At 40.3% G+C, this 15,311-nt stretch overlaps 1 protein-coding gene across 5 annotated transcripts in view; it reads right to left on the bottom strand.

Annotated features, from left to right (window-relative positions):
* The window catches only part of mast1a (microtubule associated serine/threonine kinase 1a), an 81,773-nt gene that overhangs the window by 4,877 nt on the left and 61,585 nt on the right, over positions 1-15,311 (bottom strand). For all 5 annotated transcript variants that reach the window (XM_082536752.1, XM_082536754.1, XM_082536755.1 and 2 more), the window contains 14 exons: positions 13,154-13,362; positions 12,188-12,326; positions 10,800-10,932; positions 9,668-9,833; positions 9,348-9,449; positions 8,762-8,884; positions 8,520-8,629; positions 3,899-4,062; positions 2,398-2,642; positions 1,972-2,229; positions 1,646-1,878; positions 1,115-1,237; positions 851-987; positions 51-238 (listed from right to left, as the gene is read on the bottom strand). In XM_082536752.1, the coding sequence (XP_082392878.1) occupies positions 51-238; positions 851-987; positions 1,115-1,237; positions 1,646-1,878; positions 1,972-2,229; positions 2,398-2,642; positions 3,899-4,062; positions 8,520-8,629; positions 8,762-8,884; positions 9,348-9,449; positions 9,668-9,833; positions 10,800-10,932; positions 12,188-12,326; positions 13,154-13,362 (2,330 nt within the window). The remainder of the gene's footprint in view (positions 1-50; positions 239-850; positions 988-1,114; positions 1,238-1,645; positions 1,879-1,971; positions 2,230-2,397; positions 2,643-3,898; positions 4,063-8,519; positions 8,630-8,761; positions 8,885-9,347; positions 9,450-9,667; positions 9,834-10,799; positions 10,933-12,187; positions 12,327-13,153; positions 13,363-15,311) is intronic.

A 15,311-nucleotide genomic window follows, 5' to 3' on the forward strand; every position in this document is an offset into this window, starting at 1 on the left:
CCCCAAGGAAGTAAAATTAATTTGTGCACTGTTTATTTTCAGTGTCCTACCCAAGTATGAGGGCTCAGGGGTGGAGCGATAGCCCTGAGTTGGAGACCGTGCAGACAGGCTGTGAGTTGGGGAGCCGGGAAGACTCTCACTGGAGGACAGAGAGCGATTCAGGGAGGACAAGCTGCGGCTGGTGTGCAGGAGATTGGACTGTTTTGTGATCTTGCGGAACAAGGAGCTACGCTTCTTACTGCGGGATAGAGAAGAGAATAATTAAAGAAGGAAGAAAGGTCTGAATTGGGAACAAAAATAACCGACAGTAATTTACAGTATTTATTAACTTCGTTTAAAAGCACAGTACTGATGGGTTTGCAAGTAATGCGTACTAGCTACATACAGTACACTGAGTATTTTAAACTGTTGCTAAGCATTTCTCAAAAACACTGCACAATTTTGCATTAATTCTCTATTATTTTAATCATATCAGACATTTTGTTTTTAACTAACCACTCAGGGCGATGTGCTGCTCTACAGTGTTTTGACAAATTTCCTGTCATTGCTGCATTCAAGATAGCTTTGACCTTAAGCAGTTACTGACTTCGAAGTCTTGTTATAGTCTCCGAAGATATTTTTTTTTGTAGTACATTAAAATAAACAGAAATCAGGTTCTGCTTTAAATGTATAATGTGTACCTCAGCCACAAAACTGTTATAATCAATAAAGCAAAACACGTAAAGCTCTTCAGTTAGTAAGGCTAACTCTTCTTTGGTCTATAGCCATTATAATAATGAAAAATATGTTATTGAGGCGAGAGTTCAGCTGAGTCGTTGTATAAGTGCAGTGTAGCAGCTACTTGTCCTACTTGTCCTGGCTGTCTTTGCCCATCGTCCTCTTGTTTCGCCGGGCCATCTTGCACTTGTAGCTGGCCTTACGAGCAGGGCCCACTTTAATGGAGGTGTTCTCAAAAGGTGTGGTTGTCACCGTCACCTTGTTGCCACTCTGCACAGAAGAGCAATAATAATTTCCGCACTGACAAGCCCATTTACATAAAGCCTTCTCTTGAAATTGAAAGCTGGTTATTTATATTGCCAGCGTGGAACAACTGAGAATAAATAAGCCTGCTGACCTTGAGGATAAGCTCCACTACTTCAGTGTGGACCAGACCGTGGACGGGCTCCCCGTTGACATGAGTGATGAGGTCACCAGCACAAAGGCCAGCTTCCTGGGCGGGGCCACCGTCCTCCACATGCTGCCAAAACGCAAAAAATATTCAAGTTTGCGGAAGGGGGAAAATCACCTCCATGTAAACAGAATGCTCATGTTGTGATTCTCACTGGTAAATCTCAAGACAAGACAAATATTTTCAGATCAGATTATGTAGCATATTTGTGTATGGTGAGATTAGAAAAGTGGCTCTAACGTTCAACAGCAGTGATCTTGTTATGTCCCTATTGTCCAGCTTTACCGCCGTCCTAATCCTGCTCTGCATTCTAAGTGCTTCCCTTCAGTTTAATCCCCTTTTTTAAATTATTGATTCCTATTTAATGGCAGCTCCACTTCTAAAAGCACACTCACAAATCAAAACACAGGCCATCCCTCTTTGCGTGAGGTTATGGAGTTCAGCTACAACATTAATACATGTCTGAGAGTTTCTTACCCAAACAATGTGATGTACGCTGTAGATATCACTGTCTCCAATGTAGACTCTGATGGCTCTGAGAGTAAAGCCATATTTCTTTCCGGAGCGGTGGATGGTAATGGGGGAGCGCAGCACACTGACTGCTGGGAAAAAGTCTCTGCTGGGTGAAGAGTCGCGTGACGAAGGGTTGGAGGAGAAAGAGTGGGGCGACATGGGACTGGCCAGCGGGGAGAAGCCGCCATGCTGCTCCACTAAAAGCAAGGAGACGGTAAAGAGGAGAAATAAGTATGACGTATCAGTAGTATTATTAAATGTTTCATTGTCTCTTTCCTTGCCCTTCTTACCTGACGGTATGATAACAGACAGGGCCGTGGCAGAGGCTGATTTAATGACCTTATTGCCTGCTCTGGAGTTTCGCTTCTCTCCCTCACCAGACAAATGCTGATGGCGTGCCCTCCGGAGGACCAAGTCATTTGTTGCTCGTGGCCCCAGAGGGTCATACAGAGGAGTCATCACATCCCGGCCGGTTGCTGCAGGACCTGGGGATAATGTGGTGATGGCTGTGGTAATGCCCGGTGTCTCTCCTGGCCTTGGAGATTTGTCTGTGAGCACACAAATTAATAACAATGTTAAAAATGACTCAGCTGACTCAACAGTAGCCATCTTATAGGCAAAACCTCTTTTGCTTTGTCTATCTGCTCTAAAATCTGTCACTTTCTCTCCTTGCAAACATTTCACTATCTTTGAGGCTTTCCCGCCTGCTGACACACCTGCCCCATTGATCTCCTTCAGACTGTTCCTTTGCTCCAGCAGGCTCGGTGAGGGGACAGTAGTCCCGTCCAGCGAAGTGCCACGGACCTTCATGTAGTTCTGGCGGGACAGGAATTCGGACTCGCCCTCTAGAGGTGAGGCAAAACGATGCGTGTCCATCAGAGCTGAGAAGCGTCGTCGGGCACCAAGAGGAGGGCTCGCATCACCTTCTGTGTAGAGGGACTCTGAACAGGACAGGCGCTTCCTGTAAGAGAAGGATGCAGTCAGAGAAGGTAATTGCACAAATTTCTCTGCAACCACGCAAGTGACTGTCTGCTCTAACAGTGCAGCAATGACTATTACAGCCCTACAGAACCTGTGTGGGTGTGTTTTGCTTTTCCTTCCCTGCTTTTGGTAATTACCATTCTACAAAAATTCAGCCGATGGGAATGTCTATGATTCTAGACTAGGAATAATAAAAACTCACAATTTAAGAAATATGACAAAAAGTCTGAGACGATACTTTTTAAAAAAATTTCTAAGGAAAACATTTCTTTCTAGTTAATGAACCACATCACTTCACTTTGCATTTGAATTAGCAGTAATTAAACACCAGTGATTTTTTTTAGCAGAGAAAGACAGGACACAATCAGATCATGTATTTTTTATTATTTTTCTAATTAAATCATAATTAAATAATGAGCTGTAAGAAAAAACACTTGGCTGAAGAGAGAGATGATACAGATAATGTCCATTTGTTTTGGCTGGGGAGAAAATATGTAAGGTAATAAATAATGAGTCTCTTGATTTTCTATTATGGAGACAGAACCTATCAGTTATTTCCTTTCACGTGTGAATACAGAGTGATTTCAATCCCGACAAACAGCCTGAGGTGAAATGGAGACATGAGAAGTAATGGAAATCTGTTTCCTGTGTATGCAAACCACAGTATGAAGGAATTAGATCTCACAATGAGAGTAAATTTTCCATTTATGCGAGCTACAAACTAAAATGATTGATGCAAGCTAATTAGAGGTCTTTAGTTTTCAATATTAAGATTGAGGCAGGCGTTTCCTGTAACAGACGAAGAGCTAATAAGCTGTGTCTGTTAGGAACTGAAACAGCTTCAGAATCAAGGGTACAAGTATCATTGAACCACTTGCACTCAAACTAATGAAATGGAATAAAACGAATGAATCTGTTGAACAGAAACATATGAGGCACCAATCAAACTCGGCTCTCCTCCTTCAGACTGGGTGGATCTGATGCTGTTTTTGTCTCAAAGTGAGTGCAAATCCTCACACAAAGATCTTTTTATACAACGAGTGTCAGAACTGGTGTGAGTGAGATGGAAATAAAACTCCAGACAAACTGAAATAAGTGAGGCTGCCAAAAGGAAAAAACCTTCAGGGAATCACCTCATGAACATCCTCATACGTTGCTTAGGTGTAAAGAACACCCCTCCTTACTGTGTCATACCTACAATAAACTGAACCTTATTCAGTGCTGCCCACCACTCACATCTCAGGGGATCCAGTCCTCCAGCTCTTGTCCCTCATGCTGAAGCTGCCCATGCTCTCTCTCTTCGTTACCTTGTCCTCCCGTGGGCCCTTGTGTTCCCGACGGGACACGGAGCACGTAGCTTTCTGTTCCAGCTGAGAAAGATGCTCCATGCTGCTGTACACCTGCAGCGGGACACAGTCAGATCGATGAGCATTTGGTCTGTTGGCTTTGATTAATAGCTCAGGAGAAATGTTGCTTTTGAGTTGGAGTTGCAGATATACATTCTGTGTGAATTTGTTTCAGACACATGCCTTTATTTCAACAATTACTGGTGATATGATGGTTTTTATTATTCAGTTCAGGTGGAGATAGAGTGTTTTTGGCATAGACTGTAGATAAAAGTCTGTGACATCAACCAAAGCTTGATGTCATTTTTTTCCCCTGAAACCAGCAACTTCACAAAGCTGCCCAGCCTAAAACGCACACTGCTTTATCATCTATTTTACTCTAATTGGTAACATAACTTACAAAATTAGTAGCATGCAGTATTCAGTATGATTGTCAAGACTGAAGTCTCTTCAGGAAGGTATTTATGAGGTTATAGATTAAGCGAGTGCATAGTTTGCATAGCTTTCCTATAGAAAACTATGCAATCCCACTTCAGTTTCCTTTGAGCCACGTCCCCATTTGACCTGGAAACTCAATCTTTTCAGTCTATAGTTTCTGGTAGCAACCTGGCATAAAATACACAAATAAATGGACTGGTACTATCATTGACACCTTTTGTCTCGTTGTGCTTTAGACTACAAGTGTCATTTGGACAACCACCGAGTGCACCTATACGCACTTTTATCTAACATTGACCGATGGATTGGTAAGAACTTCAGTTTCCGTATCTCGCCCCAAAATATTTTAGCACATGGACAGGAGGAGCCAGCGATACTTCTGATTAGAAGGCAACCCGCTGCATTGCCTGAGCTACAGCCAACCAGTGGGGAAGATGTCAGATTCCTTAAATTTCACCAGCTTTTGCACTTCAGTTTATTTTTACAGGTCTGCTTATGTATGAAAGTTGCATAAAGGATAGAGCCAGCAGTATAACAAATAAAATAATCAGATATTCACCAAACGTCTGTAGCTCACTCATAATCACTGCCTGAGGCTACATCCAGTGCTGTATAACACACCTGAATCCCCAAGCAAACTGTGGTCGCACTGCAATTTCAGTTATAGGAGATAAAACCGCCCGCCATGAGTCTGAAATGCCAAATCGATGGAGGACTTGTTAATGGAGCATCTCGGTCCAGGTTTTAGCTTTCAATGTGGTCTGCCAGCTCAAAATGTGTGCAGACCATTAAAAAAAAGATTTTACTCTTTTAGATGATTCAGCCTTTAAAACATGCATATATGCCTCCTTAGGAAGCCTCTAACAGCTCAGGTTTGCAATTTCTGTGGAAAATTATGTGTCACAGTCTGGCCAAAATACTTTAAGAGTCTGATAAGGAGAACATTATGAGCTGTTAAATTTTAGGACATTCTGGCAGTCGTAATTTTCACTATTGGCAGCTTCAATTCAAAAATACAAATTTCCACCTTGGCTTTTGCAGATATGTGAGTGAGCAAGACTGGAGAAAATGTCCATTTGGAATTTATTAACCAGTTTGCTTTGATGCAAGTCTGTGTGCATTATGTAATCATGGCAAATGGTTACTGTGCTATATAATCAGTGGGGTTTTAATCGTGGGAACACTGTGCATCTAAAAGTAAAATGCAGTTAACTCATTTGCCTAACATATGTTTGAGAGCAGAAGGAGGCATAAATCTTTGGGAGCATTGTGTCAGGAAGGCCCACCTAGGGTAAAAAAATAAAGTGGATCTCTCAGCTGCCTGTTTTTAGAAGATATTGTAGAAATATTACAATATCACTAATCTATGAATTTAAGTACAGTATTTTTGGGGGGTTTTTTTATTATCAAATTAAGTGGTTAAGAAGCTTTGCACTACTGTAAAGACACTCCCAGCAGCATGAATGTTTTCTCTGCATGCAAGTGAGTATTAACGTACCACAAAGACATGTGCATAATTCAATTGTAAGGCCTTTATTATGTGCAGAGTAACACAGGAAAGCTAAGCTGTGTGGGGGAGGACAAGAACTGAGCTGTGTTAAGGAAAGCCTGAAGAATATTCTGCAGTGCACCATGGAAACAAGTATCAGCTGAAGACTGAGCTATCGGCTTAGCAGGAAAAACAATGTTAACAGCTACAAACAATTTCTTAGCTTCATGCATTCCTTCTTTTGTTAAATGCACCACAGTCATTTAGCAGCAGTTTCTTCTGTTCTATCACCTAGTTTTATCTTTGTTTGTTAGTGGTTCAAGATGATCAAGACAATACAGCACTATGTAAAACCCCTAATTTTGCTTCAAAGGAGTCAGATTTTCTTGTATTTTTAAAGTGATCATCAGCAACAGTTCTCCAGGCGTTCTGAAGGTACTTAAAGTCATTAAGCTCATTTACAGTCATTCACTCTCAGTCCAGTCCTACCTGATACTTTTTTTCATTTAACTCTATGAATCCCCTTAACTCTATAAATCACTCAAACATTAAAAGACACCTAATTCAAGGGAACAACCAGTGTTGTGTCTACAAATAACAGGCAACTTAACTTAGCAAAGAATCAATTTTACGCTGTACCTTCAGGCACTTCGATACTAGCAGTATGTCGTAAAAATGGATAATTTCTTTAGTTGAATATGAAAAATGACAGCGCTAGCAGAGTTTGATAGGCATAAAATAGCATTTTTGCGACTGGAAAAAAATCCAGCAAAGATCTGACACAGGACCTGAGAGATGCATCTGGCTCTTCAGTTATCCAACCTACTGTTTGCTGAAGCCTCATCAAAAATGGTCTCAGTGGAAAAGTGTCTGTCAACAAGCCCATTTTTAGAGAAGGGAAACAGGAAGAAAAGGCTGAGGACTGAAAATCAGTGTGATGAATTAAAAATTACATTCAAACTGTTTTCAGTATGTAAGGAGGAAGTTTGGAGAGAGGTGTCCAAAGACCACCTTGTGCCATACAGCATGCTATTTAAACTTCCCCTAACTAAGACCCTTATTCAAGTGACCTAACTGTGTTGATGCACATTCATTTTGATTCTTGTTTCAGCCAGAATGCTGATCCATGGATAACTGGCTGCTCACTGCAGCCTCCATGCCCGGACACACCTGCAAATGCTCCTCGGCTTCTGGACAAATCCCCTGCCAAATATAAGTGCTTGTTAAAATTGAAGCTTGAGATTTTACTGGGGCACTTGTCCCAAAAAAGGGGTCTAGCAACACTGATGTATGAGGTGACACATGATATTCTGTTATAGCATGCAGAAAAAAGATTAATGAGTGTCACCGAACCTACTTTAAAAGTGTGCTGGTCTAAGTTTTGCATTCACGCCCTTGTTGGTTGCAGAACGACATTACAATACTAATTAAATTGTTCTTGAATTTCTTGGATAATGATCTAATAGCTTGGTGTCACAGTGTCTGGGTTTTGTCTTATTTTGAGTTTGGAAACCTTGCTAATCAGTAATCACTTCCTTGTGTATAAACATTCCTGTCTTCCTTTTAGTCTTTATCTGACAATCTGCTTTCCCTCCTGCATGCTCCGAGTAAGGTTCCTTGTTCCCGTGCTCATAGTCTGGTGTGGACAATGTCAGAAAGCTTTCAAATAAAATACCAAAGTTTGTCTCACTCTCAGTCCAAATGTCAGAGATTTATCTTTAGGGCTACACAAGTAAGAGAGAAGTACCCAGTCTTCACACCAAAGAAAGTCAAACCAGCAGACTTTTGCTTATCTAAGCCACTTAACTAATAATTAAAGTAGTTTATGATTAAATTATCATTATTAATAATGATATTTCTACAGCAGTACATTAAATTAGTGTAATAGTGTATTTGCCACAGATCTTGTCGTTTCAGGGTGCTTGGCAGATGTCTCTGTTCACGTGCAATACCTGTAAAAATCTGCCAAACAGCCTTGCAACGCTAACTGTAACGTTATTTTAAATTTAACTGAAATTGGGATTTCATTGAGGCACTTTCTGTTTCCAAGCAGGGGTGGACGGAGCAAATGGAGGGAAGGCAGAGCGAGTTAGACAAAGAGATATGAAAAGACAGCATGAGGTGAGAAAATCCCATCAGAGAGAGAAAGTGTGACAGAAGAGGGAGTCACAGATCAGAATTGGAGGAGCCAAGCAGAAAGTGTGAATGTGAAAACAAATATAGTTAAAAAGATGTCTGGATCATAACACATCTGTAGATAGGAACAGCAAAAAATGTAGTGTGAGGAATTAGAAAAATAGCAGGTGGAAGACCCTGACTGTCTTAAAATAGAAAGAGAAAAGAGCATCAGTGATGATGGCGGAGTGAGTCCAATTAGAGTTATTAGCAGCAGACATGAGACCTGGTCCGACCTCCAGATGCTACACTATGTACAGGATGACCTACTTTTATCTAAAAATCTTGTCTCTTCACTCATTTAATCCTGTCCGATGTCTGTGTGACAAAATGTGACAGAGTGAGGAAAAAAAAAGTAAAAGTGACTGAGACAGAGATTTAAAAAAGTGAGAGGCAAAGTCAGACAGACCTTGCTGAAGCGAGGAGAGCAGGATGAGAACTGTCTGATCTCCACTGGCTCATCGTCATTGGTGTCATCCTCGTCGTACGTATTGATGTGGTGATAACGATCGGAGCGAGCTGGCAGACACGAGAGAGAGAGAGGCAGAGAAGATAAAATGTGATTTTCCGGCTGGGGTTGTGTCAGAACATCTTTAAATAACCCATGAACCTAATATTAATGTCATTTCACATAAATCTAGACACACGTACTATCAAAGTAGCTTGTGTCCTCCTCTGACTCCAGGTGAGGGATGAACTCTGCCTTCTGTCTCAGCAAACTGTTCCAGTCCAGCTCACTGAAGAAGGAGTGCTGCTTTACCTCAAATGCGCCCCCTGGTGGTGGGGGTGCAAACAACATTAATTGTTACCCTCATCCAAAAATAAAGATGAATGAGATGAATAGTCTTTCAAGAACAAATGTAAAATATATTGCAGAATGCCAAGTGGATATGATAAGATTTTTTATGATACTTTTTTATGCATTATATAAACGCTTGTGCCAGAAAGTTATAGGTGGACAGGGGAGAAACAGCTTTCCTGTCTGTGTCAAGAGGTGAAGGATTATTATGCTCTCTTAAAGCCACAGCTTGTTTTAGGTGGCTTTATCTGTCTTTCAGCTAAGCTAGCCAGTGGCTAGCTTTAGCTTCATATTCTGTGTGCACAAAAAGAAACAAGACCCAAAATACTTTTGTTTTATATTGCACATGGTCCTTTTAATGTTACTTTGCATTCTTATTCTTGTTGCAAATAGCTGCACATGTCAAATCAGATATCAAGTGAAAGAGCAAACCAGTACCTGTACCGAGCCTGACCAGAGGGTTGGTCTGTAACAGGGCAGAGATGAGGGATTGGGCATCTGCAGGCAGGGCCTCATCACCATCTGGCCAAACTATGTCATCTACCAGAGGCGCAAGAAACAGAGAGAAAAAGGTCAGAATAATAATAAAGAAAAAAAAACATACTTAGTTTCTGGAACAGAATTTTAAATCTTTGGTTTCTAACCTTTACAGAAGGCTTTAAGTCTTAGTACACTTATCATTAACCACTTATAATCTTTGCAGTTTGAAAAGGCGTTTAAAACATAGTAGCAACATAGGTTTATCACAGTTTCCTCACCTGTGATGACCTGTCCAAACAGCTCCTCAGGAGTGTCTCCAAAGAAAGGCACACAACCCACTAAGAACTCATAGAGGATGATCCCCATAGCCCACCAATCCACCGGCTTCCCGTAGCCTTGGCGGAGAATCACTTCTGGAGCGATGTACTCTGGAGTACCGCAAACCTGTGAGCAATGATTGAGACAATTTGGAGGAATGGAAGAAAAAAGAAAATGAGAAAAGGAGAGAAAGACAAGTTAATCATCCTTAATAAAAATAAGCTGCTACTGTGGACATCGGCGTAACTTTGTGCTGAACATTGGGGGGGTCAAGATCTCTGTCTAAATAAATAAATAAATCTGGATAAATTCCTAGATGATTAAACATGCAACTATTTTGCTGGTAATAACTGAAATTAGTAAAGAAAGTCAACAGCCTATCTATGCAAGATAATTAATAATTTTATTGGGGGGGTCATAACCCCCCTAACCCCCCTGGAAATTACGCCCCTGACTGTGGATGTAATGGAAGTGTTCTGGATAAACAAACAGTACATCAAATCTGAGTGACACCTAGTGGGAACTATCCAAAACAAGAGTTGTGGACAAATTATATCAGACACATCAGGACAGCCCAATAGTAAAAGTTCTGACTGACTGAGAAATTCTCTCTCCGCCATAATCTCCACCACAAAGCTGCAGTCTGTTTCTGCAGATGTGAGCTGATTACTGGCAGAAACACAGATGCTTGCTTCCACTGAGAAGATGAAAAGGACACGCGGCCCAATCTGACTGCTCATGACTGGTTTAATTCAGAGTATAAACAATTACTGTAATTGCAAAACAGGATTGTTATGGAGATGGAGGGCATTAATGATTCACTTATTCAGACTAAACAGGAAGCATTATAATGCAGCATCTTTGTTCGGATAATATTGATTTTGCCAGATGACTTGGCAGGTTTGCATGCGTGGTTGAAAAAAGGATTTTTTTAAATGGGATTCAGCTAATTAGCCTCTAAGTGGACATGCACCTCATTCATAAAGTTACTAATTAAAAAGTGAAATTAATTATTACCATGTTACATTGATATGCTGTACTTCGTGTTTTAACATGTTTAATGCGACCGGTGTGAGGTCGTGGGTACCGTACCTGCTTGTCCAGAAACTCCCTGGCATCTTTCTCAATGTGTCCCTCATACAGGTTGGTGGTGAGGCTCATTAGGCCCATCTTCGACAAGCCAAAGTCAGTCAGCTTAATGTGGCCCATGGAGGTAATCAGGAGACTACAAGGAGAGAGAAAACAGGCATTCATTCTGGCAAATGACATGAAAAGCCCCCCCAAACAAAACCAAAAACAGAAGTTTTTATACACCTATAAGCCATAAAGCAATCCAAACCAATCCCTCAGCAATTGAGGAGCTGTGTAAAATCTGAATAAAACAGAATGCAGCGATTTGCAAATCTTGTAAACCCATATTTTATCTGCAATAGAAAACATTAAACACATCAAATACTTAAACTGAGGAAATTAAATACATTAAACATGTTGAAAAAAAAGAAGTTGGGACTGGGCCATGATCAGAATACTTTATTAAGCTCTGATTATGTGAAAATATGCAGTCAGAGAAGCTCCGACACAGTAAGTACCGAACCAATTAAAGTAAATTAAATGATACAATACTGTATATTACAAAGTTACAAAACATGACAAAATAGTTCTAATAGATATAAATACCTCTGATTATAAATACCCCAGTATATTACACAAATTACATAAGGCATTACAAATACCATGGCCACAGCCGTGTCGGGAAACTGAGGAGATCCGTTGTTGAACTTCTGGGAGAGGAAAGTCTCCTGTTCCCATATAGGATTCAGTCTGGGGTCTTCTTTGTTGTATTTTTGGTTTCATTATTATTTTTAAGTTTCCAGTTAGTGAAAGGACAGAGGACACTGGACACGGACCAGTTCAGCAGCTGGACTTGTTTAATAGGCTGTTGCACTCGATGCAGTTTGCAGTTTTGATTGTCTTGTTGAAATATACAAGGCTGTTCCAGAAAAAGACCTTTGGATGGGAGCGTGTGCCGCTCTAACATCTGTGTATACCTTTCAGCACTGATGGTGCCTTTCCAGATGTGTAAGCTGCCAATTCGATTAATGAATGCACCCGATCAGCGATCCAGGCTTTTGACTTTTAAAGTTTTATCAAGGGTTGTTTGTTAAAGAAAAATTTGGATGTTTTGTTTTTGCATTATCTTAGGCTTCGGTCCATGTCTATTATTATTATTCGTTTTTATTACTATTATTATCATCCATTCAGTCATCTCTCCATCCACTTTTATGATTTAGGATCACACGGGGCTCGAGCTGTCATAGGGTAAAAGGCTAGGTACACCCTGTGCAGGCCATCAGTCTTGACTATGTCTACAACCCAAAATGCACTGGGTTGCTGCCATATGATTGGTTAATAATATATTTGAACAGGTGTAATTAAACAAGTGATTATATTGATTGATAATATAAATTTTAAACACTCACTTGTCGGGTTTGAGGTCTCTGTGGACGATCCCATAGTTGTGCAGATACTCCAGGGCTAATACAGTTTCAGCAAAGTACATCCTCGCAAGCTCAACAGGCAGAGCCCCGATGTTCTTCAGCAAAGTGGCACAGTCCCCACCTGCAATCACATAAACAACACACGTTACTGTTAATGTGATTTTGTAGTTATAACATAAATCTATGCTCGACGTGTTAAAACTTTCAAACAAATGGTGCCAAACCCCAGAAAGACATATTTTGATGCTCTGATTAGGGAGAACAAATTCATTAAATATGACTCATTGTTTTTATCACCAGAACATTAGAAGTCTTTTCTGAATTAGTAAAACGATTTGCTTTTTATGTTTCTATTTTTTGGGTTTTTAATTAATTTTTGTGCCATCCATATTTGGCACTGCCATCACACATGAGTCATAAATTCGTACCTACCGTTGACAGCTCAGTGTGTCTGTGAATCAACAGCGATCTTGACAAAATAATAGAATTCAGCACAAATAGAAGGAAAACTGAGTCGAGCTTTAGCCGTGAGCCAGTAAAACTCCCCTGCCCTTTTTTGTAACTGAGACATTATACTTCACTGCACGTTTCCTGAATGCTTGACCTTCGGTTTAGAAGCCAGAGGCTCAGGTGGCAATTTTTATTCACAATTTTAAAAAATAAGTCCAGGAATTGAATGAAAATTAAAATAAAAAATGTAGATAAAACAGAAAAGGCCATGGCTACAGCATCCAAAGGAAAGGTGGCGTGAAAAGCGCATCCTGATGTGCTGGAGGTTATTTCACAGATGTAAAAGAGTCAGGGAGGAAATGTGTTACTTTACACACAAGGCACAAACTTGACCAACACACAACAAAAAAGAAATCAAGGCACGTGTTTAGAGTAGCTTCATGCGATCTTATCAATTTGAACTCAGATCTAGTGAAAAACCACAGCCGACCCCCTTACCTTCAACGTACTCCATGACCATGCAGAGGTGTCGTCGCGTTTCGAAGGAGCAGAACATGGAGACGACGAAGGGGTTCTCCGCAAATGTGAGTATGTCCCTCTCCACAAACGCCTGCTGGATCTGGTTCCTCAGGATCAGATTCTGCTTGTTGATCTTCTTCATGGCGAAACGCTGGCGTGTCTCCCTGTGTCGCACCAGGTAGACGGCGCTGCAACGCAGGGGAGACAGAAGAGTACAGAACAGAAGAAATGAGGTATTGAGGAAAACAGCAGGTGGTACAAACTGCAGAGGATATTTCATCTCCTTTCAGACACGAGCTCAATAAAGTGTGGCTGTGTGGACACATCAAGGAGGATATTAAGACTTGAAAACCTCCAGCACAAAATGTCAACCCCCGAGCTCGTAATCTTCATTTTATGTTTGATCCTGAACAGAGTTTTTGAACTACACCTGAAAAATAACCCATTTTCTCTCGTGGGTAGATAATGGTAGAATAATGCTGGCCTGCCAAGTACAACTCTTTCTTCGCTGATCCACCTTACTCAGCTTTTGACAGCCTTTAACATGCAGCAGCATGTGACCCGGTCAAGGTGGAGAGGAGACCATATGTTACTCGTGTGTTTACATCCCCACTGGCCGTCTCTTTGCTGTGAAGTGCATTTTAAATGTATTATTATTTTATTTTCTTTCAAATCATTGAACCCCGACAATCCCGATTCCTGACAACATGTCAAATGTGCATTTTAAAATACATCCCATCTGAATCTCTCTGTGCGTTTTAATTATTCTCTGTGACAGAATGAAGGATTAAGCGCTGCTTTTAGTGTCTGTATTTATTATTTCTTTTTTTTTTTCCTGTGCCGTGCCAATTATATTTCATCCCTCATGGCATTACAAGACAATATAATATATTTTAACACTAAAAATACATAAAACCTTGCTAATAATTTTTATCTAAACAAAAATTTACAACCACCAAATTCTATTTTTGGTAATACTAATAGAAGTACCTTTGTTGTTTTGTGATCTAACTCAAGTTTTCAGGGGTTTTTCCCAAGCTTCATCATCTTTTAGTTGGTATTTTTGGCTCCTGCTCACATTTCCGGTATTATCATTAGTATTTATATTAGTATTCACAGTGCCACTGTCTTCTTTACATCCCAGGATCCTGAGGACTTCAGTGACTGCTACCGTGTCCCAGTAACATTTTCTATTAAATGTTGATTCATTTGGATGCATGATTGGGATCATTATGCTAATAGAAAATCTAGTGATTACCAACCTTCAATTTATGAACCCAGGGCATTATGATTTTGTTTTTTTTTGGGAACAGAAACCATTATCAGCTTTGCAGCAGTAACAACATATCAGCAGATTACATTATAGGGAAATCGTTTACAGGCGGACACAAGTACCAAAACTGGTACATAAACTGTTTTATGATCACTTGTTTGATAAAGCAAACTAGCAATTTGAAAACACAAGATCTTGGCCACTTTCACTATGGCTGTTGACAAAGGCAAGAACATGTAATTTCTACAGTAAACTAGTCTTGCTTTCTGAGTGATCTTATCGTTAAATCATGCATATTCAACCATTTAGATGTCAACTTGTAGAAATCTGAAACATTTTTGTTTTTTTAAAACTTGCTGTCAGGGATTTGGGAGGAAACTGAACCCCACATACATGAACAAAATAGTGTCTGTGGATGCAGCTTGCAGTGTAACAAGTGCTTTGAATACCTTGAAAGCAAAAGGTTAGGTTAGCTGGTGATTCTGAAGTGGCTGTTGGCATGACAGTAAATGGTTATCTGTCTCTCTGTGGTAGCCTGCTAAAAAAAAATAGACTAAAAAAAAGGTGACGGATGTGCCAGCATGACAGAGCTGAGCCAAGGATAAAGGAGACTTCATGCATCAAATACATGAAGTTCATTAAATTGCACAGGAAAAAAATGTCACCGGATGAATGTTAAATGTCCTAACATAGCGCTATCACGTGGGTGAAAAGGCAGTGCCTCCACCTGCACAGCACTCTGCAGTTGTCATCGGACTACTGAAGTAACATGTAGCAAATGTGAATTGCTCGGCTTTACTTAAGACAAATGCGCTCTTGAGAAGCTTTGAAGTTATAAATTTCAGTTATTTATAGTCAAAGGTA

Source organism: Aulonocara stuartgranti (genome assembly GCF_965226115.1).
Source record: "Aulonocara stuartgranti genome assembly, chromosome: 6".
Taxonomy (NCBI): Eukaryota; Metazoa; Chordata; class Actinopteri; order Cichliformes; family Cichlidae; genus Aulonocara; species Aulonocara stuartgranti.